This window comes from Abramis brama (assembly GCF_963993115.1).
Source record: "Abramis brama genome assembly, chromosome: 7".
Taxonomy (NCBI): domain Eukaryota; kingdom Metazoa; phylum Chordata; class Actinopteri; order Cypriniformes; family Leuciscidae; genus Abramis; species Abramis brama.
In genome coordinates, this window is record NC_139969.1 from 13,722,428 (window position 1) to 13,738,261 (window position 15,834).

Sequence of the window (15,834 nt, forward strand, 5' to 3'; positions counted from 1 at the left end):
TATTGGAATAAGTACTTGTCTAATAAATAAGAACTTGAACCTAAAGAATAAGCACTAGTATCTGAAGAATAGGCACTAGTACCTAATGGATAAGTACTAGTAGCAAAACAATAGAGACTGGTACTTATTAAGGATTAAATGTTAAAATGGCTTGCCATAGTACACTATTTATTTGAGTGCTTGTACTGTTAAAACATACTAAATGCCATAAAATATCAAAGGAAATATTGATGTGAAAAATGAGGTTGACTCTGAAATATATAATGATTAACATAATGTATTTTATTTGGATTGTTACAGACGTTTTTAATCAGAACTGACAGAGAATGAAAGCGTAAAGGCATTCAGACAATATTAACCTAAGGGACATTCCATGGACAGAAATAACAGCAATTCACCGTGTGTAGTAGTTTAAATGGTAAGACTTTATCATAGACATTTGTCAACATATATATATATATATATATATATATATATATATATATATATATATATATATACACGTTTCTAATTATATTACCACTGACATCATTTAATGGTCACTTAAACTTAATCTTTAACAATTTAATTACTGTTAAAATCATACTGAATCCATTTTTGATGCCTAAATTTTAGTCCATTTTAAATGACTTATGTTAGCTTTTAGTACTTTATTATAAATACAATAATATAATTTATACAAAATATTACATTCTTTTTATGTTAGCCATTAGCTATCAGTTATTTACCATAACATGAAAATAATTATCAGCTTATGAGTCTCGGTCAAAAATATTGTGCATATTGTGCAAGTAATAATTTGTGTTGATATTCAATGCCAAATTTGCCCTCACTCCAACTGACACAGCTTGATCGAGGCTCCACAGCTCATAAACTCAAAGCCAGGGTAGAGAGGTTGTGTGAATGTGGTCTGAACTCTGTGAAGGAGGGTCATTGAGTCATCAATGCTGTAAAAATCTAGTGTCCCGGCCCTATGATCTAGATAAACACCTATCTTTGCCGAGCCAGGCTCTGAGATCTTACTGACAATCCTGTTGTGCCGGAAAGCATAACCTCTCCTGCAGCAGAACAAACTCCAGGATTTGTCATTGTGACCGAAGTGAGCTTCATTGCTTTCCCCTTTCCTGGCAATGTTTTTGTATGCGACGGCAATGTTTACTCCCATCCCACTCCATTCCACCTCCCAGAAGCTGCAGCCTGTCAGGCCCTCAGTGCCCAGCACCTGGCACCAGTAATCAAAGCGCTCCGGGTGGTCAGGACAGGATTGCTCTTGGCTCTGAACAGCCGCTTCTCTGTTCCCATTGGACAAGCTAAGGTCCTTGTGGGCTGTTAAAGAATTTAGTTGCAGCGGGCAGGAATCTGAGAAATGGATAGAGCATAAGAGATCAAAATTGTTTTTTTCATGGTTGAACTGAACTGAGTGTGTCAGATAAGAGAGACATACAAAATGTGCAGAGCAGCGGGTCCCGAGGACTGGAGTTGAGAACCACTTGTATTATATTCAAATCATCTATAAATACATTTCAGATGGGAAGTTGAAGAACACTAACATCTACACTACCGTTTAAAAGTTTGGGGTCAGTGAGATGTTGTTCTTTTAAAGAAATTAATACTTTTATTCTGCAGGGATATATTAAATTGATCAGAAGTGACAGTAAAGCCTGTCTGCATTGTTACAAAATGTACAATATTCTATTCAAATAAATGCTTTCTAATCATCAAGCATCCTGACAAAATATATAAGCAGCAGCACAACTGTTTTCAGCATTGGTAATAATCAGAAATATTTCTTGAGCACCAAATAAGAATATCAGAATGATTTCTGAAGGATCATGTGACACTGAAGACTGGACTAATGATGCTGCTTTAAATTGTAATAATTTTACAATAGGCTATTACAGTTTTTTGAGCAAATAAATGCAGCCTTGCATAAGACTGACTTACGGTGCAGGAACTCTGATCTAATTCTGGGCACTGTGCAGTGAAGGATCTTCATTGATCTAGCTGAAGAGAAAATGGAAAGCATATGCACATCACAAGGAAACGAATTAACCAAAAGGGCTGAATTACATAACAATTTGCAAATCAGTTAAACAGGAACTTGTTCTGCTTAGGCAGAAAATCAACTTAGGGTGTTTCCCCCTCACCTGCTTGATAAATCCTGAGCCATTCCTTTTTAAAGACAACTTCAAGCTTCTTCTTTAGAGCAGACATTGCATCGTTCACCTTGCTAAAATCTGAGAGTGAAGCAACTGTGAAGGGTGGGTTAGGAAGGCCAGAAGAGAAGGAATGACAGTTCTGTAAAGAGACAGAGAGAGAGAGAAGTATTTGTCAAATTGTTTCTGAGCAATTTTGTTGTATATTTTTCAGTCAGCACTGGATTCAAGGTTGCCTGAAGAACATGAACGTGATCTTCAGACTTCAGAAGCATCTCAAGCTCATGATCTCTCTGTTTGAGCTCAGTGATTTCTTGCTCCAGTGTTTGCAGCATGCTCTCCGCAGCTCTCTCTTGATCTCGGATCAGATCTCTGAATTTACACCTCTTCCTTTCAATAGACTGCAGCAACTCATTGAAGATCTGTTCACCGTTTTCCATAGCAGCTTGTGCAGAGCTCTTTTAGGGAACAAAAACATTTATCCAGTGATTTTTATTCTTAAAAAAAAAAAAAAAAAAATTATATATAATTATATATATATATATATAAAATATAAAAATAAACTATGATTATTATTATTATTATTATTATTATTAATACAAAGTAAATAGTTAATTGATATGATGAGAGATGAATTAATTTTCAGGTTAATTGTTTTTTTGTTTTTTTAAACATTTGAGGATTCATCTATTTTAATAAAGCAGTTCTGGAAATGTCTTACTTTCAGGGCATCCACAGCTTGTTTAAGCTCCAGCAGATCCTTTTCTTTAGTGTGGATTTTAAGCTTGTATTTCTGTCGTGTCATGCCCAATTCTTTCTGTGAAGAAACAAGTGTTTTTTATTGTAATATTCATGCTTTTTAACTATAATTATGACTATAATTAGAATGGAGGAGTGATGTTACAGAATAGACATACTGCATTATTTTGGAATTTGTTAACGTAAGTATAACTTTATATTATATTTGATCTTTTAATATGTGTTACTCTTATATTCATTTGTCACAAACAAAATAGTGAAAACACTTTATATGTAAGGACATATATATAGAATATTCAAAGTAGTTTACTAGCAAACAGATCATAATTTCTGATTTGTTAACAGGAAGCTCTGCTAGGGCTATGTTTGCATAGAAGGTTGAAATTTAAATGTGAAGCAGGAAGTTATTTTTGTTATATTATATAACCTTATAACATTACACTTATTTGCAGGTACTTTATTGTTTTGGGCTGGAAACCTGAACTCAAGGGACAGCCTCAAAAACATCAGTTCTGTGCCTCCTTTCTCTCACATTTTGTCCCTGTTACTCTGTTGCATGAACTTTTCTGTACAATGAAAGCTGTTCATATTGAGCTGGAGTGCACTTTGGAAAATGTGCATTGCCTCAGTGGAAAATGATTTTGGCTTCTAAAGACTTCTGAGTATACGGTAATTTACTGTGTCTTCCATAGAGTTAAGAACCATGAAAAAGTATCTTGTTAAATACTTACACACTCAAAGAAAAACAAGAAAGATGATTGTTATTTTTTTCTTCTTTACCTGTTTCTTTGTGCTTTCCACAGCTGCTAGTACTGTATCATGACCTTTGTGGTCCTCCATCAAACACAAAGGACATATGCACTGTTGATCAGTTCGACAGTATATCTCCAAATATTTGCCATGATGAGGACAGATCTCCTGCTGGCTGAGGTTCACAGAGGCTTCAATCAGCTTGTGTTGCTTCAAGGCAGGAGATTTGTTGTGTGCTTCAAGGTGATTTTGGCAGTAAGATGCCAAACATGCCAAACAAGACTTCACAGCCTTTTGTTTGACACTTGTACAGAAATCACAGGTTACATCACCTTGCATGTAATTGCCACAAATCTCAGGGTTTCCTGGAAGTTCCAGTTTCTTCGGCTTGTCCACCATATCGGCCAGTATGGTATCGTTCAGAATAGGCCTGGGGCTAAATGTCTGTGCGCACTGGGGACAGCTGAAGACCCCCAAATTATCTTTTTTGTTCCAAAAATCATTAATGCATTCTATGCAGTACCTGTGCCCACATGGTATAGCCACTGGATCTTTCAGCACATCCAGGCATATCGAACAGCGAAACTCTTCTGTATCCCGGAGCTCTTCCATTTTGTTGTCTACTGTAGGGAAATGTTTGAAATGAAAAAGGGTCCGTGCAGTTTTGCACGGATGTTCCTGGGCCACACCCATTAGTTCTTCCTATTTAGATGACAGATAGGTAAATGTGTGTGCCTATTGCACTGTAATTGTAATAAAAATGCTGCACTGTGTAAACTTTAAAGAAAAAATATAAAATAAAATAAAGATACTTGAAGCACTATTTACTGTAGGGTTCCTTAGATTGCCACACTGGATAAACAAACTCTAAACCAGTGTTTCTCCACCAGGGGGCCTCAAGAGGACTTAAAGGGTAACTAAACCCTAAACCAACTTTTTTTAGATAATGATCTGTAAGAATGGGGCTTTATTAGTGCTTTTCATTGATTCAAGTAATTTTTTTGACATTTGTGTTTAAAGTATTTTAATTTTACTAAATATGGTGTAAAAACGTCTGAGTGCTGCCCTCCTCAGGTTGAACAGTGGCTACTGCAGTTGAATTTTCCTATTGGAAGTTGTGGTACACTCTGATGTCAGAGTGTACCAGCTAACCACGCCCCTGCCTGCAGAGAGATACGTCTCAGATGCACGCCCCCTCTCCACTGGGCTCTGCCTACTTTTCCAGCATTTTTCAAATATTGCCAGTGGGTGGAGTCAGGCTCTGACCAGGGGTTTAGTTACCCTTTAAAATGATTCAAAATATGACAAAACAAGCTTTAAAATAAGATAAGCCAAAACGTCAAAATATCAAGATATTTCTTCTTTTAATTCACCCCCTTAACATTTTTCTTCTTTGCAAAACCAGGATTCATATGGCCTTGTCTAGACCTGGAGAAGTAAATGACTAAAATATTTAAATGTTTTGTTTTTTAAAAAAAAAAAAAAAAATTCTAGGTATTCCAAGCTTTATACCTACTGGGTGTAGATACAGATTAACATATTTTAAAAAAAGTATTCAAGTAAAAAAAGTGTAATAGGTGAAGTGGCTGCAATAAAGCGCATGACAAAGGATTAAACAACAAAAACAGTCTTCAATAATAATCCAACTAGAACAAGCAGGAGATTTCAAGAGTAATAGTATAACAACCACATGAAGACGTAAACGAGACCGAACAAAGAACTGAATGAAATGAAGGCTTAAATACACAGTCTGAGTAATCAATGGAAAACAGAACAGGTGTGTAAATTAGGAACTATGGAAACTAATCTACATTCACACTGTCAGTCCAAATCCGATTATTTGCGTATCGGTTTGGAATTTGATCTAAAATTATTGACGTCCACATTGTGTATCACAACTGTTCAGATGCGATTTGTGTGTCTATGCCACTGTTTCCTTTTCTGAAATATTTGCATTGGTTTCTATGGCAACAATGTTGCGTTGGTAGGCATAAGCCAAACAACAACCACAACATGGAGGGTTACACATGACAATGTGTAGCCGCCGCACTGGACTAGTATATCTTTTGAGTCAGCAGCAGAAACATAGGAGGCTGGTATGAGTGACTTTATCCGCCAGTTTCAAAACATGTCTCCGTTATATTGTCATTTTCTGCTCGTCCGGCACTTTACAACAACACATCCTTGTTTCTGCAGAGACTTTCAGCATGTTTCCTAACAACATCTGACATTTATGTTTTATGTGGCGTGAGAAAGTCACATAAACCATGCAAAATCCGATCAGAGCAGACAGACTGAAACTGATTTCCAGAAATGCGATTTGAATAAGATTTCAAACCACATATGAATGTAGCTCGAAATGAGAAATGTGTGTTCATGTGATTTTTTGCCGTTCAAACTTGTTAAATTTCAATCAGATATGCACAAAAATCAGATTTGGACTGACAATCTGAACGTAGCCTAATAAGCACAGGAAACTCAGGCAAACCATAACAGGGAAAACAGAACCAGAACACAATGAAACAAAACAGACATAGAACAACACGTTACAAAAAGGTTGAGAAAACTAGATCTTTATTGCAGTGACTACGGTGCCAAGTGACTCATTATAAGAGAGTCATTGAATCATTCATTGATTTGATTAATTCAAAATAGCTCATTCATTTAGGAACAAAGTCTTTATGAGTGAGTCACTGAATCATTTAGTCAACTGATTTGGTCCAAAAATGCTGATTTATTTAGGAACCTGAAACACCTCACTGGAGACAGTTCATGTGTGTCTGTTTGTATTATCAAAAAAAACATTTTTACAGAGACCTATGAAATCAAATTTTTCAATTGAATATTCTATACTTTTTCTGTATATCAACAATTGTTTGATTTTTATTTCTCCTAATCTTAATTTTAGGAGAAACACATCTGGCAAAGGTGATTCATACATTCAACATAACTGAACAATCCAATCCAAGTCTCCTGAGCTGAGAAAAAGCGACCTCTGAGCAATTAAATGTTCCTCTGGGTGAATGCACTGTACGTGAATGTTCTAGAACGTGATTCATTAGCTCAGGGATGGAGAGTCAACAGATGTTCTGTATCTTTTCACACATGCATAACTTTAAACAAAGAATGAGTAAATGGTTGGTAAGTCTAAATCACTGTATACAATAGTAAATGATGCAAGAGCGCAGATGCACAGAGATTACACTTGTTTCTTTATCATGGTTTTTATTCAGAGCTTGATTGCACATTCACACAATGCTGCGGTGTGTGCTGTTCTCCTCTCAGCACAGAGAGAGACACAGTGCTGCATGTGCTCTCTCACTTTTTTATAATACAATGAAAACATTCTCATTCAAGCATCGAGGACCGTGTAACAGTCTCTGACAGGCACATGCAGACCCCAGAGACTTACAGCACAGCAAACAACATTTCATTTTCTTTCATTATCGTGAGGTGTCTGTAACTGATACTGTCTGCTGGTGTACAAAAAAATTAAAACAGCAATGGTTTCTATAGATTTGACAAGAAAAATATTTGTAGCATTTGCATACTTCGCAAATGCACATATATAGCAATAATATCCCGTAAATATGAATCCAGTACAACATGTATATAAGAATAACAATATATTCAAGATGTCTTCAAAGTTTAATGATATGTCCAAATATACATTTATATCTCCCTTCATCGTCAATGTGTCGAAGTTACATTTTAGGAATTCATTATGTACGGTTCATTACACCATATGGACTTGACACATATACAACAAAGAGCAGTGTAATGTACTGAAACATATCAAGTATTACATAACAGACATTAAGTGCAAACACAGTTTTTAACTGATGCTGATTAACCTGAATGAGCTGAAGGCTGTTATATTGTGGTGATTGGCGATTTGACATTCACTCATACAAACTCACAAAGCTATAGTAGCTAATAAAAGAATCCTTCATGCAAAGCAACTTAAAGCACAAAGAAACAAAAATAATAATAATAAAAAAAAATAATGTAACATATGTTACATTAATTTGTTTTGTTATTATTTTTTTGTCAATGATTTATAATCATTAATTTGTCCATTTGTTACATTTTAAAAAATCATTTTAAAAAGTCCAACTTTTTTGCCTACTGTACACATGATTGCTAAACAGGCAGCTAACAGTGAATATAGTTTGACCTTTCATTTCAACATCATTACTCTCAAACCCACTTCCCTCTTTTCGCCTTTTAACTCTTTGCCATCTTCTTGTATTATTTCTAGCTAAACCCCTTAAACATTAACAAAAACCAGCCTGGCTGAGTAGATGAGATCAGCCAGATAAAGAATGAAGTTGAGAGCGCTGAGCACCGAGATGGCCAGCAGCTTGTCCCACCAGCACAAGCCGCTGCTGGAGCCACAGCCACTGGGTCTGTGGCTTTGGCCTCCATGCTTATTGTCAAACTTATATATGGGCCAGATGATGGTGGCGGAGAGATACAAGCCCACAGCCAGGAGGGCATATGAAGACAGGAAGCGGGCGAAGGAGAAGGGCAGGCAACCTGTGCACTCTCCTACACACATCACGATGATGGCTGCCGAAAAGATGAAGCAGATGCAGTACACAGCCAGGCACCACTTGGTCGCCGCATTCTGGTCATACGATATCGGCTCGCTGATGAAGACGAATATAATGCAGGCGACGAAGGTCTCGCAGACCTTTAGCAGCCCTGGCGCTGTGGCCATGTAGCCAGCCACCTCTCCCGGACGAGCCTTACTGAGACTCACCTCGCTTAAGTACGCGATGGTGGCGAGGCAAGAGAATACGGTAGATGCAATGCGGCAGTTGATCATCTCACTGCGACCAGCAAAGCCTTTCAGGAAGTAAAGGGGGAATATAATCGAAGCAGAGAGGCAGAGGAGGGAGGCGTAGCAGGCAAACGTGATCGGAAAGTTCTTCCATGAGACAGGGGCGCGGATCTGGAGGCCAAACATTTCCACTAAGATTATCAGAAGAGTTCCAACGAAACTGAAACCCCAGCAGAACACGCACCAGTCACCCGTGCCGTGGGTTACACTCGCTCCATAAAGAGCTACACTGAATGCTACACAGGCGAAAACCATGGCAGCCACACGGGTCCACAGGAGAGGTGAGGAACGCAACACCACCGGCATGATGGGCTCACAAAAAGACGATTTACAGGCCAATTAATGTCAGCTGTGAGTAACAGGAAACAGGATTCTGTCTCTTCTTGGTTGTCTAGGAGAAATGAAGAAAAATCAGTCAGTCGTAAGAAAAAAAACACAATATGAACAAAACATCTAATAGATTTCTCACAGATTAAAGGGAGAGTTCACTCAAACGTTACAATTCTGTCATCTCTGCAACTCATGTTGTTGCAAAAATCGAAGATATTTTGACTAATTCTATCCAGTCGGAAGATATCAAACATATTTGATATGTTGAGCTGGTTCTTGAACATTTATGCATTTAGCAAAAATATTCCAAAACAAGCTCAAAATCGAAATATCAAATGTTTATTTTGAGACAATTTTAGAAAGCATATGAAGAGCTCAGATGCAAAAGTGCCATCTGAAATGAATGATCATTTTTATAAAGCTTGTATATTTAAGTTAAGTAATTTCACTTAAATGACAATTAATAGGTAATTTGCATTGCCATTTAAGTGAAATTATTGAACTTAAATATACGAGCTTGATAAAAATGATCATTCTAGAAGAAAATTTCAGATGGCACTTAAAGGCTTTTGCATCTGAACTCTTCATATTGTTTTTGTTTGTCATGCGTCTCCAATAGCAACCAGGCACATATTTCAGTGTGGTTTTGTGTATGATGCCAAGTTTGATGCCAAGTGTTTTAAAATCTGTTCAGATTATAAAAATCATGTGTTGTGTTCATTTTAATATCAAGGCTGAGTGAGGTTGTTTACTGAGTATAATCAGCAGTTAATCTGTGATTACAATCATTTCATTTTGGTCACATGTTAAAATTCCCCACAATGTGAAACTTGTAGAATAATAAGCCATGTAATCATGCAAATTAAATGGTCACATACTGAATAAATTTGGTGCTCTACAATAAAACGTCTCTGAGACTCTTTAGAGATTCCAGACTGGGAGTCAGTGAAAATATCTCAGTAATGTATTCAAGCTATTTAGACAAACTAGGCACAAGCGAGACCTTTACTCAACCCTACAGTCCATCTGTCATCAACCTTGTGGGAGGAGCCAGATAGGCTAACAATCGGAGCATTGAGGCGCCTTCTCAGCCCTCCTACACAGTTCTGTAACGGCCAGGAATACCTCCTTCATCTTGTCGGAGAGGTTCAAGTAAACAATAGAGGCATGCGTGTTTACATTTTCAGGGTTAAGTGGACAGAGGAGAACATAGTTAGGAAATAAGGGACAAAAAGTGATAAAGACACTGTAAAAAAAAAGAAAAAAAAAAGCATAAAGCCATGCAGATGCATTCAGAGCCACATATGGACAGACAGTCGATGGGTATGAGAAAGCATGCCCTTTCACCTCACAACGACTCATATTTTAAACACAGGCGGGAATAGCTTAGCTGTGAGTCATTTATCCCTTGCTCCCTCCTTTTTTCCCTCTCTACCTCTCTTACACACTTTCTCTGCCTAGTGTCAAATTTTCCAACTTGCTGATCAATTCCAGATGCTCTGCATCCCATCAAACGGCAAAATGAGAGGGATGTGCCTGTGTTTTCCACTCAATTCCCCCCAACCTCTCTTTCCTTACTTGCAGTTCTACCACACACACACACACCCTTCAGACCTTTTTCTCTTTTCATACTCTTTTCGTTCCCTTTCAGAATTGGTTACTACAGAAATAGAATAGTGAAAGGAGATTTTCTCCTTGCTTTAAACCTTCTCAAAACCCTCTCCTTTGTCATCCACTCATGGCTATTTAACATGATGAGATGGAATATGCTGCTGAATTCAGTGCAATACACAATTATTCATGTTCTCCGTCAGCAGCAGAAATTGCCTATAGATGTCAAGGGAAAAAAATCTGTAAACAGATCCAAGGAAACACAGGACATGACATGGCTTGGAGAGCTTGACAGAGACCTAGACGAGGGCACGCTGATGTCTGAGACATGCCATTTATAACTCAATTTTCTCTCTTAATCTGGTTACAAGTGCTGTTATTTGTCTGTACAGAAGAAAAAAAACAAGCTCTCTACAGCCGTATTTTCCTACCTGGTGCAGAAAGAAGGAAAAAAATAATGTGCCAGCTGTATTGACTGCCAAAATGTTTTTCAGTGGAAAAATTTACTTTTTTGTATTAGAAACCGTTTGGTCTAATGTAAAAGACCAGAATGGAAGGACAAGTATTAGACTAAGCTCAAATGGAAAACATACAATTAAATGAATTTTATGTTGGCTACTATGGAAGCAGTAAATCAAAACAAATTGTATCAAATGACCGGATCAATTTAAAATGGCAAAAAGTGACAGGACATGAAAATGACATTTAGCTAGAAATGAGATCACCATCCTGCCGGACACGACAAGTGGGCGCGCCTCCCCACGCGCCGCACCCATTCATACAGGATACACGAATTTTACTTTAAAACTTTTAAAAGTCAGAATGTCAAGTAAGCAAATATAGAAAAGTACATTTCTGTCTCCGTCATCAAGATTTCCACATGCGAGCGCAACACGTGACGGGTGCCCGAGGAAATAGCTTTTATTTTTTATTTAATTTTATCTGACCAATTGATCGCTACGGATGCACACTACGCCACAATCAAAGTCTGAAGGAATAAAATAATGTATAATATAAAGCATTTTTAACGCCATCATCAGAATCCAGAACGCAAGTAAAACACTCTAGTTATAGCCAATACATAAACATAACGGTGCTGGCTGCTCTAAACGTCTGCTTTTAAAAAGATGAAAGTAAGCTATATCCTCTGCCTCTTTCTTACCCTTGTCCCGTTATCGTTCTCTCGAAGTGCTCAGTCTGAAACAAGTAGGCGCGGTCTTCGATCTGACTTTTCAATCAGTGAGGACACTTTAAAACATGTTTATGAGGGATACCCCTCCACCCACCCAATCCGCCCATTACATGCCAAATTAGGTAATATGTTCTCTCTTTCTCGCTCACTCTCTTCTGCTCTTTCTTCAACCCTCAAATAAAATGCAAATGGTCCTCAAAAAAAAAATCTGAGCATGAGCAGACGATTTACTTTCTCATTCATGCAGTAACTCAACTGAATTCAGCCAAAGAAAAATACTGTATTCAGTATTTCCAGAGTATAGTCTTTTCTGGTTTTATTGACTAAACTTAACTGAACTAAACTTCACCACCGTCTTTCATATTCTATCCCAGCCTGGAGGATAACAAGAAATCTGACCTGTCTGCTTTCAGTCATCTTGTCAGGCAAAACATGTAACTCTATAACAGAGGTCTTCAACCCTGCTCCGACCTGGAGACGCATTGTCCTTCAGTGTTTATTTCCAACCAGCTTCCACACATCTATGACTTTTAAGCAATCCTGAAGACCATGATTAGCTGGTTCAGGTCAGGTCTGGCCAGGTCTGTATAGTGGGTCTCCAGCAGCTGGGATACAATGAATGTTGTCATGCATACCTATCAGGATCTGCTGCCTCCGTGACTAGTATGCATGTGAGACCGGACTAACCCACACCACAAAACATTAAAACCTAACATTAAAAGAATGTGTGTATATAGAGTGGATAAGGTGAATAAGAGTTAGGTCATTAAAGCCTATTTTACCTCCCATAAATTAAACTACAGTGCAAACTGACATAAAAAAGCCAGTGAATAAACTCTAAATGGCCATATCCGGCCTCTTGGTTGTGTAACTATTGTTATTCTACCTCATCAAGCACTATACAAGTATCATAAGTGGATGCTGGTCAGGAATGTTAGCATTTATTTATTTTATTTTTGTAGGTCCATACAAGCTGGATGTCAGTGTTACAATGTCACTTAAAGGGATAGTTCACCCAAAAATGAAAAGTCTGCCATTATTTACTCACCCTCAAGTTCTTTTAAACCTGAACCATGACGTTCTTTCTTGTGTTGAACACAAAAAAAGATACCTTGAAGAAAGTTGGCAACCAAACAGTTGCTGGTCCCCATTGACATCTAAAGAATAGAAGAAGAAGAAGAAATACTATGGAGGTCAATGGAGACCAGAAACTGTTCGCTTATCAACATTCTTCAAAATATCTTCTTTTGTGTTCAACACAAGAAAGAAACGAATATAGCTTTGGAACAACCAAACTCTTGAGGGTGAGTAAATGGTGACAGAATTTTCATTTTTGAGTGAACTATTCCTTTAACTGCAAGTTATTGAACTATAGCCCCTGTATTTTATATTGTCTTTAATGCATGTGATTTGTCACCCATGTTAAAGAAAGATTTGTCAAGACAAATGTAATTTAGTGGGTTTATCCATGCATATTGATGATAAATATCACATTCTCAATTACAAATACTTTACCAACAAATGCCATAAACAAAATAATTGTCCCAATAGGTTTATAAGGAGGGTGACAATAGTGAAAAGAAGTGGTCTATATCCATTTCTGCATATATTTCTACCAAACGACTGTACTGTACGTGTTAAGATTGGGATGGTATGTTGTAACTTTAACTCACAATCCAAACCATCATTCACACCCATAATCTAAAAATACACAACCTTTAAAACCACTAGAAATATGTGCTCTGGTAAAAAATTCACACTAGAAGTTATCATGCTATAACATCCATGATAACATCTCTTGGTATTTATTTCTGTTGCTAGGATGCAGAGAGCTTGTTACTATGGAAACCAGATGTTTGTTTATGCTGTAATGTGGTTAGAGTGATGTGTGATTCGGAGCACATGTCCGCTCGCTGAGAACTGCTGCAAAAAGCGGAAACAGTGATTCCCCTCTCTCTTCTAACCACTCCCTTCCTCATAAGATGCTGTTCACACACAGAAAGAGAGACTGAGAGAGATTATGAGAAAGGAAGAGTGCAGCTGAGTATTACGATAAAAGTCTTCCGATTCAATAATCATATTTACTAATTAAAAACACTATATAAATGTATCAGCATGGGTTGTTATAAAGCACACAAAGATGAAGACAATCTTTAATAAACTCCAAAGTTAAATCCAAGAAAAGCTAATCAAAGAAAACAGAACCTTAACACAAAATGAGACCAGACAAATGAAAACTGAAAAGACTGCAACTTAAATACATGGTAAATAATGGTAAAATAACAAACACATGTGCAGATCAAATGAATCACCATGACAACTGATAAGTGGCGGGAAAACTAGACAAAGAAAATCAGGAAATGAATGAAAACAAACTAAAAGTCCATGAAAATGAAACTAAGACCAAAATAACTGAATGTCTGTGACAATATATTTTATTATATATTATTTTGTGTTTTTTTTATTTAGAATTTGTATAATAATTAAACATATAAAGGCCTGGTTTCACAGACAGGGCTTGGATTAAGCCAGGATTAGGCCTTAGTTCAATTAGAGCATTTAAATAGCTTTTATAAATGTTCCTTTAAAAAAAACATTACTGGTGTGCATCTTGAAACAAAACAATGCACTGACATATTTTAAGATAACAGAAGAAGTTTTGAAGGAGTTACACCGCACTCACGATCACCAAGGTGCCAGACAAACAAGACTGAAGATCTCAAAAAATAAACTGTCTGCACACTTAAATCCTTTAAGCAAATTTAATCACCAAGCTTTCGGTCAAACGACCATCCTCAGGGCATACAGACAATCAATGTAGCAATCAACTTAACTGTGTTCAAACACATCAGGACAATCAACAGTGATTACCACACCTGTGAAAGCCAGGTAGGAGAGTTGTAGTCCAATGGTGGGAGTTGTAGTTTTTCTTAAACCTACCCAACATACTGAGTTTTTTTAAGATAACAGAAGAAAACAGCTCAAACATGCATTTTAGTCTAGGGCTAAGCTTAAGCCTTGTCTGTGAAACCGGGGGGATTGTGTTTTCAAAAATGTTCAGGATTAGAGTGTTTAATCAGACTGAAAGATTTGTAAGTTTCTAACAGAACAACAGACAAAAAATGACACACAACTAGCATATTTGAAATAAAATAATTTATTGACGGTCTTTTTTTTCTGATAAGTTATCAAAAAGTAATGTATTCATTCTTAATTATTTTTATTATTAATTAATTATTGCAAATAAATTAAACTGTAGCCTAATGCCATTGTTTGTTTACCAAATAAAATACAAAGTATAGTGTTATAAATATACATAATATATGTGTATATTAATAATATATAATATATATATATATATATATATATATATATATATATATATATATATATATATATAAACGTTGCAGGATTTATGATGCTGATGACTGTTAATATGTTAATACGCGTCATCACAGTCTGTGAAAAAGGATCCATAGAGAGAGACACTTGCAGACCTTGCTAAAGGGAAGGGATTGGTGTTGTATGCTACCACCTACTGGTGAGAACCAAACACGCATGGTGAAGTACGGTAACTGACCCATGCCGTTTTAAACACACACACACACACACACACACACTGTACATCTATCTTTATGAGGACTTTCATTGACACAATGCAATCTCTAGCCGCTTACCCTAACCATACCCATCACAACTAAGTGCCTAACCCGACCCCTTACCCTAAACCTACCCTTAACCTAATTATAACCTTATCCCTAAAACCAAGTCTTGACCCTCAAACAGGCCTTTAAAGGGCTCTCAGAAAGTGAGGACCGGCCAAAATGTCCTCACTTTACTCTCTTTGTCCTCACTCCAATGGTCTAAAAACTCAAACTGGTCCTCACAAAGATAGTTGCACAAGTGCACACACACACACACACACACACACACACACACACACACACACACACACACATATAAAGGCTATATATTTTATTTTTATTTTATTTTATTTTTTCTTTACAGAGATTTTTGAGAAGGGTACTGGATCTTGAATGGCAATGTGTTAAATTTGCAGGTGTACCTCAGGTCAGGTGTTCGCCTGCGTCCGCGCGTGACAGCTGCAATAGCAGTTTGAATGCAGGCGAGGGCGGCGTGTCATCATCACACACATCAACTGCAATTAAATCACACGGCGATGTCAGGAA

The 15,834-nt window shown here is 37.1% G+C and overlaps 2 protein-coding genes across 2 annotated transcripts; both read right to left on the minus strand.

Annotated features, from left to right (window-relative positions):
• Positions 1 to 260: 260 nt before the first annotated feature.
• Positions 261 to 4,304, minus strand: ftr66 (finTRIM family, member 66). The gene is made up of 6 exons (XM_084120823.1): positions 3,696 to 4,304; positions 2,878 to 2,973; positions 2,393 to 2,614; positions 2,148 to 2,298; positions 1,945 to 2,004; positions 261 to 1,359 (listed from the first exon to the last, which is right to left on the minus strand). Exons 1-6 carry the CDS (start codon positions 4,275 to 4,277, stop codon positions 830 to 832), a joined length of 1,641 nt encoding a protein of 546 aa, XP_083976949.1. The 5' UTR covers positions 4,278 to 4,304; the 3' UTR covers positions 261 to 829.
• A 3,475-nt stretch (positions 4,305 to 7,779) lies between these two features.
• Positions 7,780 to 11,781, minus strand: myadmb (myeloid associated differentiation marker b). The gene is made up of 2 exons (XM_084119829.1): positions 11,615 to 11,781; positions 7,780 to 8,902 (listed from the first exon to the last, which is right to left on the minus strand). The coding sequence occupies exon 2, from the start codon at positions 8,815 to 8,817 to the stop codon at positions 7,936 to 7,938; it is 882 nt and encodes a 293-aa protein (XP_083975955.1). The 5' UTR covers positions 8,818 to 8,902; positions 11,615 to 11,781; the 3' UTR covers positions 7,780 to 7,935.
• Positions 11,782 to 15,834: the final 4,053 nt, after the last annotated feature.